The 19,021-nt window shown below is 42.4% G+C and overlaps 1 protein-coding gene across 1 annotated transcript in view; it reads right to left on the bottom strand.

Annotated features, from left to right (window-relative positions):
- Window positions 1–19,021, bottom strand: part of DNAH6 (dynein axonemal heavy chain 6) — a 190,118-nt gene that overhangs the window by 92,384 nt on the left and 78,713 nt on the right. The window contains exons 41-46 of the mRNA XM_043514942.1: window positions 16,696–16,827; window positions 15,079–15,250; window positions 11,564–11,710; window positions 11,400–11,473; window positions 9,221–9,375; window positions 3,080–3,311 (exon numbers count right to left, since the gene is read on the bottom strand). Coding sequence (XP_043370877.1) covers window positions 3,080–3,311; window positions 9,221–9,375; window positions 11,400–11,473; window positions 11,564–11,710; window positions 15,079–15,250; window positions 16,696–16,827 — 912 coding nt within the window. The remainder of the gene's footprint in view (window positions 1–3,079; window positions 3,312–9,220; window positions 9,376–11,399; window positions 11,474–11,563; window positions 11,711–15,078; window positions 15,251–16,695; window positions 16,828–19,021) is intronic.

Raw genomic sequence — 19,021 nt, 5'->3', positions numbered from 1 at the left:
CACACAGCACCGAGGAGGAGGAGCTGGAGCTGGAGCAGAGCAGGAAGGAGGAGCAGGCATTAATGGTGCTTCCAGCTGCTATTGATGGTTCAGAGCTCTGTAATCTAGCAGACAATGACATAATAACTTTCAATGTCTGGAAGATGAAGCTAGCAAAGTTCAAATTGGAAATAAGGTACAAATTTTTAACACTGAGCATAATTAAACACTGGAGTAACCAGCACAAAGGCCGAACCTTGCTACGTCTGTGTATCATGTTATGACAATTGGATGTTGTTAACCTGCCACTTTTCAAATTAACTAAGAGAGACTTTTAATAATTATTGGAAATATTCAGGTAATTACCAGAAACCCAGAAACCCTGTGCAAACTCTACTTCTTAATCAGGTTTCTAGTTTTTATATGGTGCACATATCAGGAACCTAACATGTTCAGGTCTCTCTGATTGCCACTATTGCTGGTTTTGTGTATACTCTGATCTCTCATGCAGACAGCATAACAACAGGTAGATGAAATTTCATATCTCTACAGAGTGTGGAATCAGTCAGTTTGCAACATATCCCTAAAATTTTCTGTCATTTTTCTAATTTTCATCCAGCCATTGAGACTTTATTGCTATTACTTAAAAATAAACTATCAATCATGTCAACAGGTTATAATGGCAATAGAATCTCTGTTCAGAAGCTAAACTCCTGTGAAATCAGTAAAGAGCAACAGAGGTTTTTCTCTTTTTCCACAGAAACAAAATCTCTCTTTGCAGTAGATTCAAGGTTTTCACATTGTATGCCTTCATTTTCACTGAATTCTATTGCATTTTGAGAATAGTACAGAATCTTGGTTCTTCATTTAGTTTGGCTTTCCCTACACTAGTAGTAATCCTGTGCAGTTCATTTTGTTGTACGCCATCCACTTCTTCAAATGCTGTCTAACTTTGTGGTAGTTTTTTTGTGTTTCTCTATGTGCAACCTATTTTCTCCCCTTGTCAAACAGAGCTATTGATTATGCTAAGGACTTGTGAGAGACTTCATTCACACAAATATAACAAGCTTTCATGCAGTGTACAAGTTAATATTAATATACTTGTGAAAACTACAAGCCTTAAAAGTAAATCAATATATTAAAATTATTTTCTATTATTCATCTTAAGAGTCAAGAAAAGCATACAGTCAGTCAAATAAATTCTATACAGGTTTAATAGACAGGAAATGAAAAGTTTCCAGCAAGTAGTAAGCTGCCTGATGTAGTTCAGGGAATTCAGGGAATTGTTCATTCAGATAAGGGCTAGGCTCTGCCTTCAGCAGACAGAAGCACATGGGAGCATGTCCAGCGAGCTCTGCTGCAGCTGGTGTCCCTCTTAGCCAGAATTCCTCCAGGGGGTTCCTGGGAATCACTCGCCAAAGCAGTAGGCTCTGCCACTGTTGGAGAGGGTACAATATATGTACCATGCTATGCACAGCCAACACTGGTTGCAGGTGCGAGTTGGGTACAACCCTGCCCTCTCCCCAACCCCATTCAAACAGCTTGTGGAGATGCTAGCTAGGAACAGGGCCTGTGCTGCTCAGCCCACCTTGTGGGTACTGAATGAGAGCACAGCAGTAAATTTAACTCTTCCCTCTCTTTTGTGCAGAGACTAGCCCCAACCTGGCCCTAAGTAATTGATTTGTAGTTGTTACAGCACTAATCAAAGAACAGTTTCTCAGGGCCAGAAAGTGAACCCCTCACTCTCATTGGTGAGCAGTTACTCACTCGAGGCGTTCCACTACCATTACTGGGAATACTTATCATTACCTGCTCCTTAATGGAAGTAAAATGTTCACAATCTGGCCTTCAGCTCCCAAAGAAAGATCAAAAGCTGTTTACAATAGCTGAACTGATCACAACTTCAGAGGAGGCTACTTCTAAGCTTTATAGCACAAAGTTGAAGCAGTTCCTATTAACAAACATGAGCCAAGCAAAATAATCTTCTGAAGGCTAAATGTGAAAAACTCCTTTTGCAATTATGGTTTTGAAAGTATACACAGAAGAAATTAGTGTATCCAAAAGAATGATAGAATCTTGAAGCAATTTTGCTTGTTTCATAGCAGAGCTCACACAAAAACATGCCTGTAAATTAGCTGTAATGTGGAAAAGCATATTCAATTCTCAGAAGTTAATGAAAACACAGCAGGGATACCTGGAATCAGATACATTCTAGGATACAGAAACTGTGAAGGTAGGAATATTTGCAATGTGTATTTTGTGAGTCACTACCTAGCACACTCTTCCAGATCACAGCTTATTCATAGAAATGATATTGTCTGAGCTCTGGGAATAAATCATAAGATTCAGATGTATTTTTTAGATGCCCTGATCTTTTTCCAGTATGAAAAGTATAACACTTTTCTATGGTAAGTAAACAGATACAACAGCTTACATACATTATTAATATTGTATCTTTTTTCGGTACTAAGAATACCTTCCTTTGTATAGTTAATTATTTACTTCTGGCTTCTGATCATGACCTGTCCTTTTTTCATCCTACTTGATCACATTGTTGGTTTTCACTAATATCAATCATTTTATACTTCTTGAGTGCCTTGAACAAGAAGTCAATGGGGTAGATCCTCAACTGGTGTAAATCAAAACAGCTCTACTGACCTCATTTTTCACTGCTGGGGGAAGATTTTTACCTTCCACTCATCCTTTCCACTGCACAAGATTGAAACTCTGTCCTTGGTCCTGTCAAGATCTTGGCCCACTCTTCTTGTCAGACACCATATTCACCTGCAGTCTCAAGCCTGCTCTTCCTTCTTCCTGTGCCCCTTTCTCATAATTTTCTAAAGCTGAAGGTAGCTCTTTTATGTACACTACCTCAGTTACCAAGAACTCTCCTCTTCCTTCCTCTGAGTCACTTCCTCCTTTTATATATTACTATAAGATTGTATTTATTGATTTAAAGCTTATGATCCTCACTCTAAAGCATTTTCTTACTCCATATAAACAACAACACCATATAAAAATAAATAACTTTTTATTGTGTATGCCACAACATTTTAATGATAAAGCCAACTGCTTTTCTGGTTGACCCATTTAAACATACCTGCGTGTCTGTGAAGAGGAAAACCATATCTTTGTCTTCTACTCCAGCCATCTTATACAGCTTCCTCAGATCGTCATGAAAACTGTCGTAATTATAACCACGGCTAAGTTCTATCTGAAAGCATTTGTACCCACAAATATGAGAGGCAAGTCTAGTAAGAGACTGTTTGCCAGTACCTCCTACTCCAACAAGCAGGGCATTTCCTCTTTCCTGACGGATCATCCGAGCAATTCTATAGGAAAATCAAGCATAGAATTTAAAGTACACCTCTACCCCAATAATAACATGACCCAATATAACATGAATTCGGATATAACGTGGTAAAGCAGCTCTCTGGGGGGGGCGTGGCTGTGTGCTCTGGTGGATCAAAGCAAGTTCGATATAACGTGGTTTCACCTATAACGTGGTAAGATTTTTTGGCTCCCAAGGACAGTGTTATAACGGGGTAGAGGTGTAGTAAAAATGACAGAATTTTCCAACTTTTCTTGGAGTCTCATTATGGCACATTATCTCATTATGGCACAGGAGCATCACCCAGGCATGATACCACAGTGAAAATCCTATAATTCTGCAATCCAAACAATGGAAGCCTCCCCTGCACAATGCCAGGGTCCCAATGGAAAAGAACATTACCTGCTCTGCCCAGGGGCTTAGGCAGAACACATAGATTCATAGATACTATGCAGACTCACACAAGCTAAGCTCAGAGGGACATTTCAGAGACTGACCTAGCTGCATTAATTCAGGATAAATTCACCCCACCCAAAACTCAATCTCCTTTTGGGATCCCCACACCGCAATCAAAACCCACTCAGCGTACTCTGGATCCCCCATCCCAGCCAGGCTATCAAACAGAGGGAATCTTTAACTCAAAATCGCTTTTGACACATTCTGACTTCAGTAAGTTGGTTACTATGGATAATTTCCAAGAAAAACACTTCTGGAGAATCCTGTTTGGCTTTTTGCAGGAGGAATTTACAGGACAGGCTGCTGGGAAAATTCTCTTTTTAATTGCTTACTTTACCAAGCACATTCAGGGCATTATTCTCATTTACACTGCTCTGGAAGCATAAACGGGACACAAAGTGGGCATAAATTATATTTACTCTTACTTCAAGTTGCTCTGTATTGTAGAGAGGTTTAAGTGAGTCTTAGTGTAAATATGTGCCATATATTTATTAAATATTTATGAATTATATTAATACATAAATATATAATTGTATACCTGGGTAGAGAAAATAAACAGCACAGGTTGAGTTTGGACTGAACAGGGACTTCAAGATACGTTCCGTAGTCTTTAAGAACATGCCACTTAACCAAGTTTCATATTGATGAACCCCATCGTTGATTTCCATTTTGGAAGGACTTCAGCTTTCTAGAAGCTTTCTCTCATGAACATTAAACCTCCCTTTTAGATTAAATCCTTTACCAATTGTGCCACATCATTACAAATTAATTTGTTGGCCAAATTTTCAAAGAAGGCTCTTCAATCTGGCCTCTATTTATGCATGTTCACACTATTAGCACACAATTTTTGTGTACTTTTAAAATGACAGAATTTATACATGCCAAAAGATTTGCACTTAATTTGGTTCGGTTTGACTGCATAAGCTGGTCTCCATATTGGAAAAGAAGGTTCAAGCTCTGGAGAAACAAGTATCGACCCTGCGTTGCATAAGAGAAACTGAAGATTTCCTGGACAGACGTCAGGATATGCTTCTACGGACATAACATTCTGAAGATTCAGAGGAGGTTGTGCAGCAGGGACAGAAGGACGGTGAAAAAATTTGGCAGCATGTGACCTCCAGAAGAAGAAAGGGGAGCGTCCATGTACCAGCAACGCAGATACAGGAAACAACTGTTTTCATGTTCCCTCCACAGGTACTAATGCGGAGAGTGGACTAGATGATACATCTGAGGGAAGGGAACAGAAGGAGACTCCGCTGATTGGAAGGCATGAGATGTACTGTCCTAGAGATGGGGGTTCCATGACCACCGCTCCCAAGAGACGGAGGTGGGTGGTGGTGGTGGTGGTCGGGGACTCTCTCCTCAGGGGGATTGAGTCATCTATCTGCTACCCCGACCGGGAAACGGAGAAGTCTGCTGCTTGCCAGGAGCTAGGATTCACAATGTGACGGAGAGACTGCCGAGACTCATCAAGCCCTCAGATCGCTACCTCTTCCTGCTTCTCCACGTGGGCACCAATGATACTGCCAAGAATGACCTTGAGTGGATCACTGCAGATTATGTGTCTCTGGGAAGAAGGATAAAGGAGTTTGAGGCACAAGTGGTGTTCTCGTCCATCCTCCCCGTGGAAAGAAAAGGCCTGGGTAGAGACTGTCAAATCGTGGAAGTCAACAAATGGCTACGCAGGTGGTGTCAGAGAGAAGGCTTTGGATTCTTTGACCATGAGATGGTGTTCCAAGAAGGAGGAGTGCTCAGCAGAGACGGGCTCCACCTAACGAAGAGAGGGAAGATCATCTTCGCAAGTAGGCTGGCTAACCTAGTGAGGAGGGCTTTAAACTAGGTTTACCGGGGGAAGGAGACCAAGGCCCTCAGGTAAGTGGGGAAGTGGGATACCGGGAGGAAGCACGAGCAGGAAAGTGCGAGAGGGGAGGGCTCCTGCCTCATACTGACAAAGAGGGACAATCACCGATTATCTTAAGTGCCTATATACAAATGCAAGAAGCCTGGGAAACAAGCAGGGAGAACTGGAATTCCTGGCACAGTCAAGGAATTATGATGTGATTGGAATAACAGAAACTTGGTGGGATAACTCACATGACTGAATTACTGTCATGGATGGATATAAACTGTTCAGGAAGGACAGGTGGGGGAGAAAAGGTGGGAGAGTTGCATTGTATGTGAGAGAGCAGTATGACTGCTCAGAGCTCAGGTATGAAACTGCAGAAAAACCTAAGAGTCTCTGGATTAAGTTTAGAAGTGTGAGCAACAAGGGTGATTTCGTGGTGGGAGTCTGCTATAGACCACCGGACCAGGGGGGTGAGGTGGACGAGGCTTTCTTCCGGCAACGAACAGAAGTTACTAGGTCGCAGGCCCTGGTTCTTATGGGAGACTTCAATCACCCTGATATCTGCTGGGAAATCAATACAGCGGTGCACAGAAAATCCAGGAAGTGTAGGGGACAATTTCCAGGTGCAAGTGCTGGAGGAACCAACTAGGGGCAGAGCTCTTCTTGACCTGCTGCTCACAAACTGTGAAGAATTAGTAGGGGAAGCAAAAGTGAATGGGAACCTGGAAGGGAGTGACCATGAGATGGTCGAGTTCAGGATCCTGACATATGGAAGAAAGGAGAGCAGCAGAATATGGACCCGGGACTTCAGAAAAGCAGACTTTGACTCCCTCAGGGAACTGATGGGCAGGATTCCCTGGAAGAACAACATGAGGGGGAAAAGAGTCCAGAGAGCTGGCTGTATTTTAAAGAATCCTTATTGAGGTTACAGGGACAAACCATCCTGATGTGTAGAAAGAATAGCAATTATGGCAGGCGACCAGCTTGGCTTACAGTGAAATCCTTGCTGATCTTAAACACAAAAAAGAAGCTTACAAGAAGTGAAAGACTGGACAAATGACCAGGGAGGAGTATAAAAATATTGCTTGAGCAAGTGAAATCAGGAAGGCCAAATCACACCTGGAGTTGCAGTTAGCAAGAGATGTTAAGAGTAACAAGAAGGGTTTCTTCAGGTATGTTAGCAACAAAAAGAAAGGTGAAGGAAAGTGTGGGCCCCTTACTGAATGAGTGAGGCAACCTAGTGACAGAGGATGTGGAAAAAGCTAATGTACTCAATGCTTTTTTTGCCTCTGTTTTCACTAACAAGGTCAGCTCCCAGACTGCTGTGCTGGGCAACACAAAACGGGGAAGAGATGGCCAGCCCTCTGTAGAGATAGAGGTGGTTAGGGACTATTTAGAAAAGCTGGACGTGCACAAGTCCATGGGGCCGGACGAATTGCATCCGAGAGTGCTGAAGGAATTGGCGGCTGTGATTGCAGAGCCCTTGGCCATTATCTTTGAAAAGTCATGGTGATCGGGGGAGGTCCCAGATGACTGGAAAAAGGCTAATGTAGTGCCCCTCTTTAAAAAAGGGAAGGAGGAGGATCCTGGAAACTACAGGCCCGTCAGCCTCTTCTCAGTCCCTGGAAAAATCATGGAGCAGGTCCTCAAGGAATCAATTCTGAAGCACTCAGAGGAGAAGAAAGTGGTCAAGAACAGTCAGCATGAATTCACCAAGGGCAAGTCATGCCTGACTAATCTAATTGCCTTCTATGATGAGATAACTGGCTCTGTGGATGAGGGGAAAGAAGTGGACGTGTTATTCCTTGACTTTAGCAAAACTTTTGACACAGTCTCCCACAGTATTCTTGCCAGCAAGTTAAAGAAATATGGACTGGATGAATGGACTATAAGGTGGATAGAAAGCTGGCTAGATTGATGGGCTCAACAGGTAGTGATCAATGGCTCCATGTCTAGTTGGCAGCCGGTATCAAGCGGAGTGCCCCAAGGGTCGGTCCTGGGGCCGGTTTTATTCAATAACTTCATTAATGATCTGGAGGATGGCATGGATGGCACCCTCAGCAAGTTTGCATTTGACACTAGACTGGGAGGAGAGGTAGATATGCTGGAGGGTAGGAATAGGATACAGAGGGACCTAGACAGATTAGAGGATTGGGCCAAAAGAAATCTGATGAGGTTCAACAAGGACAAGTGCAGAGTCCTGCACTTAGGACGGAAGAATCCCATGCACCGCTACAGACTAGGGACCGAATGGCTAGGCAGCAGTTCTGCAGAAAAGGACCTAGAGGTTACAGTGGATGAGAAGTTGGACATGAGTCAACAGTGTGCCCTTGTTGCCAAGAAGGCAAATGGCATTTTGGGCAGTATAAGCAGGGGCATTGCCAGTAGATCAAGGGACGTGATCGTTCCCCTCTATTGGACATTGGTGAGGCCTCATCTGGAGTACTGTGTCCAGTTTTTGGCCCCACACTACAAGAAGAATGTGAAAAAACTGGAAAGGCAACGGGCTTTGTTGCAAGGATAGGTGCCAACTCTGTCCACATATCTATTCAGGGGATACCATCATAGGGCCTAATCACATCAGCCACACTATCAGAGGCTCGTTCACCTGCGCATCTACCAATGTGATATATGCCATCATGTGCCAGCAATGCCCCTCTGCCATGTACATTGGCCAAACTGGACAGTCTCTACGTAAAAGAATGAATGGACACAAATCAGACGTCAAGAATTATAACATTCAAAAACCAGTTGGAGAACACTTCAATCTCTCTGGTCACTCGATCACAGACCTAAGAGTGGCTATACTTCAACAAAAAAGCTTCAAAAACAGACTCCAACGAGAGACTGCTGAATTGGAATTAATTTGCAAACTGGATACAATTAACTTAGGCTTGAATAGAGACTGGGAATGGATGAGTCATTACACAAAGTAAAACTATTTCCCCATGGTATTTCTCCCTCCCACCCCACCCCCCACTGTTCCTCTGATATTCTTGTTAACTGCTGGAATTAGCCTACCTGCTTGTCACCATGAAAGGTTTTCCTCCTTCCCCCCCCTGCTGTTGGTGATGGCTTATCTTAAGTGATCACTCTCCTTACAGTGTGTATGATAAACCCATTGTTTCATGTTCTCTGTGTGTGTGTGTATATAAATCTCTCCTCTGTTTTTTCCACCAAATGCATCCGATGAAGTAAGCTGTAGCTCACGAAAGCTTATGCTCTAATAAATTTGTTAGTCTCTAAGGTGCCACAAGTCCTCCTTTTCTTTTTGCGAATACAGACTAACACGGCTGCTACTCTGAAACTCTTGATTCAGGGTTCAGCATGGGATTATACCATTTTCATGGATTGACAATTACCTCCTTCCATCTCAGGTTGACCATCGGTTTACATTTGAAGGCAAGATGAATTTAATATGTTTGCTTATTAGGGACTCCATGGTTAATTCTCTATATATTTTAATGCATCCTTTCACTGTGTAAACCTGTGATTAGTCACACAATTTAAATTCTTCTCAAAATGACTTAAATTCACTTGTTTACACTGATCTGATTTTTACCTTAAAACAATGTTACCGCCTAGGTATTAACTAAACAGTCCTGTACCTTGAAACATGCTCAATGGCATCCTGGAAGAACACCAGCTTTGTCTCCTTAGAGTTTGTTATATTGTAGTCATCCAGATAGTCTTGTAAAACGGATATAATCTTCTCCATATCAGTCAGATCCTCATATATTCGATCAGCTTTTTCTGCACCGACCTGAAAGGAAATTATTTGAGGAAAATAAGAGAAAATGAATGGACAGAAATTATAGTGCTTAAAATCTCCACAAATTATTAGTCAAGATTTTCAATACTTGGGTCCTAGAGGTAGGCTCCTAAATCCGTAGTTAGGCATTTGAATGACACCCTAAGTACTGAACTCCCAGCGGTTCCCATTGACTTCAATGTGTTCACTGGGGAAATTAAGAAAAACAATTCAGGGATTAAATCCATTTTCATTTTAGCTTTGCAATCTGTTAAGAGCAGTCTCACTTCTCCACTTCTTTCATACCTGTGACTAAAGTTTGGAACTGACCTCTAATCACACCTTTAGCTATGCTCCAGGCCTCATTTTTTTACCAAATCATCCCTAGCGTTTAGTTCAAAGAATTCAGCTGTTGTGTTTTTCTCTCACTTACTAGCCTCTTTTACTCAGTTGTAACCTGCATTCCACATGAATCCTTCCCTACCCAGTAAATGTCATAATGAGATCTCAGCTGGGGCTAATTGCAAAAGATTTCCTCACAAGGCAGCAGTTACTGCTTGCAGAAGTGAGTCAAAGTAATTTAAAAGCTGTCCTTGCATAGAGAGAAAAAGAATGAAAATTGAACATGTAAACTCTGTGAGAGAAATAATTTCTCTCCGCAGGTCCCTGAGGTCTTTGTCTTGGATATATTTGCTAATATGCACATTTGTCCCTTAAACTGCCCCCAATTTGCTATCTGATCTATCTAGTTGAGTGCTTATGGTGGAACTTAAATCCTTTCCTAGTATAATCTTTGTTAAATGCCACTAGTTTTTTTAAATATCAGAAGGGTAGCCGTGTAGTCTGGATCTGTAAAAGTGGCAGAGAGTTCTGTGGCATCTTATAGACTAACAGATGTATTGGAGCATAAGCTTTTGTGGGTGAATACCCACTTCGTCGGATGCATGTAGTGGAAATTTCCAGAGGCAGGTATAAATTTGCAAGCAAGAATAAGGCTAGGGATAACGAGGTTAGTTCAATCAGGGAGGATGAAGCCCTATTCTAGCAGTTGAGATGTGAACACCAACGGAGGTGTTCACACCTCAACTGTTAGAAGAGGGTCTCATGCTCCCTGATTGAATTAACCTTGTTATCCCTAGCCTGACTCTTACTTGCATACTTATACCTGCCTCTAGCTTTTTAAAAATATCCTTTAAAGATTTAGCTTGTCCTTGCCATGAGTCATAAATTGTACCACTGATGGATTCCTTTCCTATCCATTCCCATAAGGATCCAAAGATTAAATATCTACCTGGAATCTACTTCTGTCCCTGGAATACCATATTGTTTCGAAAGACTATTTGCTATCCCTTATCGCCATTTCTTAGTGCACTCTGTAATGGAAAGTACCTGGTGAAATCACTTCCTCTTGTCCCCACGTATCTTGGGGGGTGAAGCAACTTTATGAAGGAGAACCAGACTTATTTCAGCCACCTATTTTACAATTAGGATCACTTAATTTTGCCATTCCTCAGTTTGAATGATTCTCTTTGGTCACTAGTAACAGAGGCTGTGAAAACATTAACAACTTCCTCCAGTGAAAGTACATTAGCTACTATGTCTGACTTTTAGGCAGCAGGCTATTCACCTCTTCCTAATATAGGGGGGCCAGTTCTCAGACTATCTGTATGCAGCTTAGTTTTAGTATGCTAGTTCCCTGAAAAGTGGTCTGCAGTCAGAAGAACTGTGTGAAATCTCATTTTTGCTAATGCAGACATTTTATCAAGATGCAAAAGGACTACTTCTCTTCTAAATATAACATAAAGGGCCATAGTCACTTTTGGTATAACAGGCAAAATGCTATTCACTTCCATGGAGATGTTCCTGCTTATTGCGTCAGTGAATCAAGCCCATAGAATTTAGGATTAGTTTATGCTGAAAGCATAGTGTTTATATTTTGCCTCTACACTTTATAAACCTTGCAGTTACATTAAACAAACTCAGCAAACAGAAAGTAAACAGTATTCTATGAAAATTTAGGCTTCTGATAAACTCACTTTAAGGAAGTCCCCAAAGATGATTGGTTTTCTTACAAAGTAATCTGGGTCAACTGGGACTGCAAAATGTTTGCCTACAAATTAAAATTCTAGATTAGATAGGTTTGTGTAACATATATTTACATGTCTAATGTAATACAAATGGAGTAAATTGATTTCCTTACTGGCCATTTCAGATAACATAGAATGAAAATACTGTTTATCTTCACTGTTGATGAGGCGGTCATGGAATACTCTCTGACACTCATGGCAAAAGAGTCTGAAGATCTGCGTTTGGTCTCTGACTGCCCCAGGATCACATTGGAGAATGCCTGTGTGTACAGTACACGAATAACACTTTCACTAACATAACAAATTCTGATCTTCACTTTCTAAACACTGTTGAAACAAACAATTTAAAAACACTGGAAAGATAATTTATGATTGTGAAGAGAATTTCCTGGATCAGTTGCAAAGGCCTTAGCGGCAGCTGGGGACCTCAACAGGATCAGATGCTAATTAGAAAGAAACATATTGAAGAAAAGGGGCGTGTTACACTGAAAATTGAAGTACACATGAACATCTGGAGAGAATGTTTACACAAGATGAGGTGGTTGTGGCAGGAAGGAAAGAAGGAGGTAATTAAATTGCAAGATATCTCTATGTAAATACAGCAAAAGTACAAGAACAGGAATGAAGCAATCAAGCTCCTATTATTATGTATACAGAAACAGAGCTAAGAGCTGACTAGCTTTACAGAGATGGTGGCAAAAAAATCACGACTGGGAAGTTAATAGAGGATATGGCCTATATAGGAGAGATCAGCAGAGTAAAAGTGGAGGGCATATTGAATTTATTATGATTGTTATTAATTCTAATAACATTGTACATATACACTATCTACCAACATCATCTATCTCTCACAAAACATCATAAAACTATTTATAATGTTCTTATAATATTTATAAGAATATATATTGCACACAAGCACTGACGTGAAACAAACAGAGATTAAAATACTAGGAACATAAAATTGGTTTTATGGATCAGACATCTAATTGAGTATTTTGCCTCCAGTATTGACAAGTGTCAGATGCTTAGAGGAAGACTAAGACTTCCCCTTAAAAATACACCAAGCCCATTGTGTAGTATCATACATTGAGGGAAAAAATTCCTTCTTGACTCTAGCAATCAACCATTTTATGCCTTGAAGCATAAGATTTGATAATCTTATTCGGTTAGCTTTGATAACCTAATAAGTAATAAAACCGTCCTGCCATAGCAGTCTACCCGAAGTGAAGAAGTCCTACAACGATGAACTTCACAGGTTGGCCATATGCTGAATTAAGTCTTATGAGTTTTATTACCCTTCAATTTCTTTAGGGACTTTAAATGTCCACTCTTTTTTTTTATTTTGGGACAGGTAACAAAGGAAGAGCAACTCCTCTTTTATTATGTCTTTCATAATTGTGAACAGTCTATTAAACTTCCTCTAACTTTTCTCATTTAGAATAATCCTAGTCCTCACAATCTCTTGTGCAGTGTGTAAATCCAAACATATTTCTTGCAGTCTGTCATAAATATAAAGGGAAGGGTAACCACCTTTCTGTATACAGTGCTATAAAATCCCTCCTGGCCGGAGGCAACATCCTGTTACCTGTAAAGGGTTAAGGAGCTCAGCTAACCTGGCTGGCACCTGACCCAAAATGACCAATGAGGGGACAAGATACTTTCAAATCTGGGGAGGGGGGAAGAAGGCTTTTGTCTGTCTGTCTGTGTGATACCTTTGCCAGGAACAGATCAAGGATACAAGCTCTCCAACTCCTGCAAAGTTAGTAAGTAATCTAGCTAGAAAATGCATTAGGTTTTCTTTGTTTTTGGGCTTGTAAATTCGCTGTGCTGGAGGGAATGTATATTCCTGTTTTTGTGTCTTTTTGTAACTTAAAGTTTTGCCTAGAGGGATTCTCTATGTTTTGAATCTGATTACCCTGTAAGGTATTTACCATCCTGATTTTACAGAGGTGTTTCTTTTACCTTTTCTTTAAATAAAATTCTTCTTTTAAGAACCTGATTGATTTTTCATTGCTCTTAAGATCCAAAGGTTTGGGTCTGTGTTCACCTGTACCAACTGGTGAGGATTTTTATCAAGCCTTCCCCAGGAAAGGGGGTGTACGGCTTGGGGGGGATATTGTGGGGGAAGACGTCTCCAAGTAGGCTCTTTCCCTGTTCTTAGTTTAAATTGCTTGGTGGTGGCAGCATACCAGATTTTTAACCTAAGCTGGTTCCCAAGGCAAGAAAGAAATCTGTGCCTTGGGGAAGTTTTAACCTAAGCTGGTAGAAATAATCTTAGGGGGTCTTTCCTGCGGGTCTCCACATCTGAACCCTAGAGTTCAGAATGGGGAAGGAACCTTGACACAGTTGTTGGTGCCTTCCTCTGAGCTGTTTCATTTTCTACTCTTTATCTTTAGAGACAGCACAATCAACTATGGGGGAAATAAAACACAGAAACACAACTACATGAAAAAGCAAAGGGAGGGCAGAAACAAATAGGGAAATGAGAACACTATTTATCTTCTCTAAGCAGCCACCAGATGCACACACCATCATCAAAGTCTGCATGTGAAGGAGTAAATGTTTGAAGACTTGAGAAGTGCAAGTACAGATGTGCATGTAAACAAGAAAGTGAACAAACAGGAGGCGGCGGTGCACATAACGGTGAGAAATGTGTTTAGGCACAAACAAAGCATGTGCTTGCCTAAAATCGGGGCTTGCTCAACTGAGGCAGGTTGGGGACATGGCTCAGAAGACAAGCACGCATAACTTAATTTTAAAGTTGTGCAAATGTTATAAGGCATATGCAGCTTCAGCCTGATAGCAAGAGACATCGTGAGGCTTATTGTCATTTCCTTGTAGACTGTCTGGTTAAAACACTGCCATACGAAAGAGGTAGCGGCTGAGTTAGGAATCACGTTAGCCTTCCTATGAGGAGACAGAACTGACTCTATGAGTTCCCCAAACAGTCTCCTCTCTCAAAGGAAAATAAGGTAAAGTGGATGTCTGTGCCATCATCACTGGGGACAGACCTTTTAGGATGATCTCCCACTGTACCATTGTAGCACCAACAGCAGGAGTTTTTATGTAATACACTGGTGAGCGTTTTACAAGGACTTTCCATTCGCTGTTGTGTATCTTAGGGCATAAGGAGGAGGAACTATTCTAACTTACAATGACTCAGGGACCCTTTCTCCCACTTTCACCAACAGCAGACGAGCATATTTTGCTTAGGGCTAGTGGATGCAAAATACGCAGTCTGAACTTACCCAGTTCATACACTCATTCAGCCACCTTTCTTAGAATCAAATCAGTTAGGCTTTGTGGGCACTTACACCGCTCCTGAGTAATTTCTCCTACCTTTTGAACAAGGGCAAGGTTTGCCTCTTTCTACATAATGTAGAAATTGGAAGAAATCATGATCTCCTCTTAGATATATTGCAAGCAGAAAAAAAAGACTGAACAAAGAAATTATTCATTGCAAATTATATCCTTTGCTCTAATAAATAACAAATTTCAGAAGATATAATACTGAAATAGAGAATGTGAACTGCTTAGAATCTCCTCACTGGACAGAAAGACCACAGACACCTGAAAATACACTAGAGAAACTAGAAAAAATACCATGTCAAAACCAAACACGTTTTACCTTGCACACACTTTGACAAATCACGTAAATTAAATACATAATGGGCTTTTGCAGGTGTTGGGAGAAGATCAATGCTCATTCTTTGATATATTTCAACAGCAGCATCCACTATATTTGTTGCAGTCTGCTTTACTGCTGGAGAGAATTCAGCCAAAAAGCCCTTTAAGATTGCCTATATCCAGAACAACAACACAAAACATAAGAGACACTTTAGAACTAAACATAAGGGACATTTTCATTTTCTTTGCAGTCATAAAATGCTGAAAAGTTTGGTTTTTATTGAAATGAGCTGTGATTCCAACCTGTAATAATTTCAAGGTATTTAATTTGAAAAGTTAAGATACTATATTAATTTGATCAAGACTTTAAACAATGGGTAACCAAAAATTAGACTCCTAAATCCATGTTTAGACACCTTAATAAGTGGCTGAATTTACAAAAGTGCAGCGCACCCAGAGGCCGTCAATCAAGTATTGTGGGCTTAGTTGGGGTGCCAAGAGGAGTAGCTAGAGTGCTTTGCACTATGGCTCTTCCGGGCTGCAGGGTAGCATACTGGAGCCACACAAGGGTGCGATAAATTGGAGCAGTCCCAGGTACAATGCTAATTTATGCTGGTGTCCATGCCAAACCCAAGAACAGACCGGAATTAGGGAGAAGCAAGGGCAGCTGAAAGCGACTCTTACTGCACCTGCAGAGTCCTTTTATGAGGCACAGCTTGGAAGCTGGCCCAAGGATCTCTTTGGCCAGAGGACAGAGATGCAAAATAGGATATTGAGTGATGGGTTAAAACAAGTGTGGAGGATAAAAAAAGAAGTGCACTGAGGGAAAACTAAATCAACCACCCCAAACAAATGTGACTTTTAAGAAAATATTTTGGTGAATCAAAAAAACAAACTTCAAGTACATGAAAAAACATATAAGGAAAAACATCTGATCTATCAAAATAAACAGAGAAGTGACACTTGTTTGTCAAAAAGCTGTTGACTGAATTACTGGAAACCAGTGAATACATAGAGACCCACTGTCCTTGGGCACAGAGGTGGCAGGATTGGACCCATAAAAAGGAAAACTCCTAAAAAAATATTAAGTTATGAGAGTGTTCCCAATAACCTAGAAGCATGGTACTATAATAAATATCAATATTTATCCATCCTTATGTTCAATTATGCATGGCAGCTATTGAATAATGCACAAATGTTAGACAATTTTTAGCCAATTAAAGTAAAATGTTTATAGAAACTGGAGAGAAGAAGGAAATATTTAAGGTTATATTTAAATAAAGAAAAAGACACTGAACACAACTGAAATAAAAATACCTTAGAAGGTTAATGACTAATACTTTTAAATATATGCTTCTTCCTGGCTCTATGGGCTTGATCCAAAGTCTACTGAAGCCAGTGGAAAGATGACTCTTGACTTCAAAGGGCTTTGGATCAGGCTCTTTGTGCATCTAGCCTCAGTCTCCAAAATCAAATTTCAATTCACCTTAAGAATTTGCAAAAGTTCCAATGTGACACATATTCCTAAACTCTTAACTATAGGACCACATTGCAGTATGACAGTACACAGATGAATATGTTTTCGATTCCTTAGGGCCATACAGAAGTTGCTACTGACCTGAAAAATTTGTTTAAGGCTGTGCTCCGAGGGTGTTGGAAGGCACAACATGGCAAAGTGTCTTATGAAACGCGGAGTTACTGGATTACGACCACCGCCTGGGGGTGCACAAGCTGATGCAATTGTTACATCCTACAGAGGGGAAATTCAGGCACAATTTGCACCAAACAGAATACGCAGTAATTTGTTTAATTATGCAAACACTGTTACTTATACATTTAGTACCCATATCTTTAGCAAGCTACTGGTAAAGCAAATGTGATTTTCCCCCATCCCCCCCTTTTTTTAAACTGGTATTCAAAATAATTCATTTATGAAACACATCCTTCAAACACAATAGCATGTCCCAGAAGAGACATGGTCAGGGCTGGTCAACTCATTACTCCTCTTTCCCTACTCTTCCCAGTCCCCATATTTTGTCTCACACAGTCACATATAAGAGAGACATTAACTAGAGTAGTGGAGTCCCCCATCCTATAGCGTTCTCACTGTGAGCTACATTTTGATTGCCCCCAACTGACCACACAGTCACAGGGCAGGGGAAAATAAGGAACCTCCCTTCCTGTAGCATGGCCCATATGAGGCCCATGCAAAATTGCAGCTCCTTCACTCAGGAGAGCACAGGGGTTGCTACTGTGTTGCTCTCCTGGGAGCAATGAGCTGAAAAAGGGGTGGAGAAGGCTGGAGAGTAGACAGAGCTATGGCTGGCAGCAAAGTGAGGTATGCTGGAGCCACTTAAAGGCTACAGTAGACCATGCTCCCCACAGCATATCCAAAGAGCTTTGGGAGGCATTCTGTGGCAGAATATTTCCTGATGCTCCCTCACGGTGTCACAGATCCACACTAACTTAACTATGGTTGTCAACTTTCTACTTGCACAAAACCAAACACCCTTGCCCTGCCCCATCCCTCCTCCAAGGTCCTGCCCCTTCTTCGAGTCCTCACCCCCGACTCACTCCATCCCCCTCTCCCTCGGTTACTCGCTGTCCCCACTCTCACTCACTTGCTCATTTTCTCCAGGCTGGCTCAAAGGGAGGGGGTTAGGGTAGGAGTCGGGTGGAGGGGAGGGCTCCGGCTGGGGGTGTGGGGCCAGATATGAGGAGTTCAGGGTGAAGGAGGGGGCTCCGGGCTGAGGCAGTGGGTGGGATGTGGTGGGGGCACGTTGCTGGCTCTGGGGTGGGGCGGGGATGAGGGGTTTGCGGTGCATGAGGGGGCTCCAGGCTCGGAGGTGAGGCTGAAGGGTTTGGAGTCTGGGAGGGGGTTCCAGGCTGAGGCAGGGGATTGGGGTGTGGGAGGGGATATGGGCTCTGGGCTGGGAATGTGGGTTCCAGGATGGAGCCAGAAATGAGGGGTTCAGGATGTGGAACGGGGCTCTGGGCTGGGGCAAGGAGTTGAAGTGCAGGGGGGGTGAGGGCTCCAGCTGGGGGTGCAGGCTCTGGTTTGGGACTGGGGATGATGGATTTGGGGTGCAGGAGGGGGCTCTGGACTGGGACTGAGGGGTTCGGAGGGCAGGAAGGGGATCAGGGCTGGGAAAAGGCGCTGGAGCATGGGGTGGTGAGTGCTCAAGCTGGAGGTGTGGGCTCTGTGGTGGGGCTGGGGATGAGGGGTTTGGGATGTGGGAGGGGGCTCCAGGCTGGGACTAAGGGGGTATCAGGGCTGGGGCAAGGGGATGGGGCGTCGGAGCGGGTTGGGATGCAGGCTCCTGGCAGCACTTACCTCAGGCAGCTCCCGGAAGCAGCAGCATGTCCCCCCCTCCAGCTCCTACGTGGAGGCATGGCCAGGCAGCTCTGCACACTGCCCTGTCCACAGGCACCATCTCCACAGCTCCCATTGGCCACAGTTCCCGAACAATGGAAGCTACGGAGCTGGTGCTTGGGCAGCACACGGAGCCCCCTGGCTGTCCCTATGCCTCGGCGTCGGAGGCAGGACATGTCACTGCTTCCGAGAGCTCCAAGGAGCCTGCCTTAGCCCCACTGCACTGCCAACCAGACTTTTAACAGCAGTGCTGACCGGAGACACCAGGGTCCCTTTTTGACCAGGCATTCTGGTTGAAAACCGGACACCTGGGAACACTATTCAACATGGGGAGGGGCCTTGTGGCTAAATACCATCGTTTACCCCTATATAGTATGTACATCTACCACATTACTACAGCTTAAACTTGAAATCCTTTGGTGGGAGCTACACATTGTGAGAAGAAAGGAAAAATTTCTTTCTGAATGATAGTAAGAGGTTGCCCAATTTCAAAATCACTCTGTGCAACCTAACCTTCTCCTATGAACAGTACATAGGTTGGGTGCTAGGACTGGGACATCAGAAGGAACTC

Source organism: Dermochelys coriacea, chromosome 5 (genome assembly GCF_009764565.3).
Source record: "Dermochelys coriacea isolate rDerCor1 chromosome 5, rDerCor1.pri.v4, whole genome shotgun sequence".
In the NCBI taxonomy this organism is placed as follows: Eukaryota; Metazoa; Chordata; order Testudines; family Dermochelyidae; genus Dermochelys; species Dermochelys coriacea.
The sequence above is the reverse complement of the archived record's forward strand: the minus strand, read 5'-3'. Positions and strand labels throughout refer to the sequence as shown.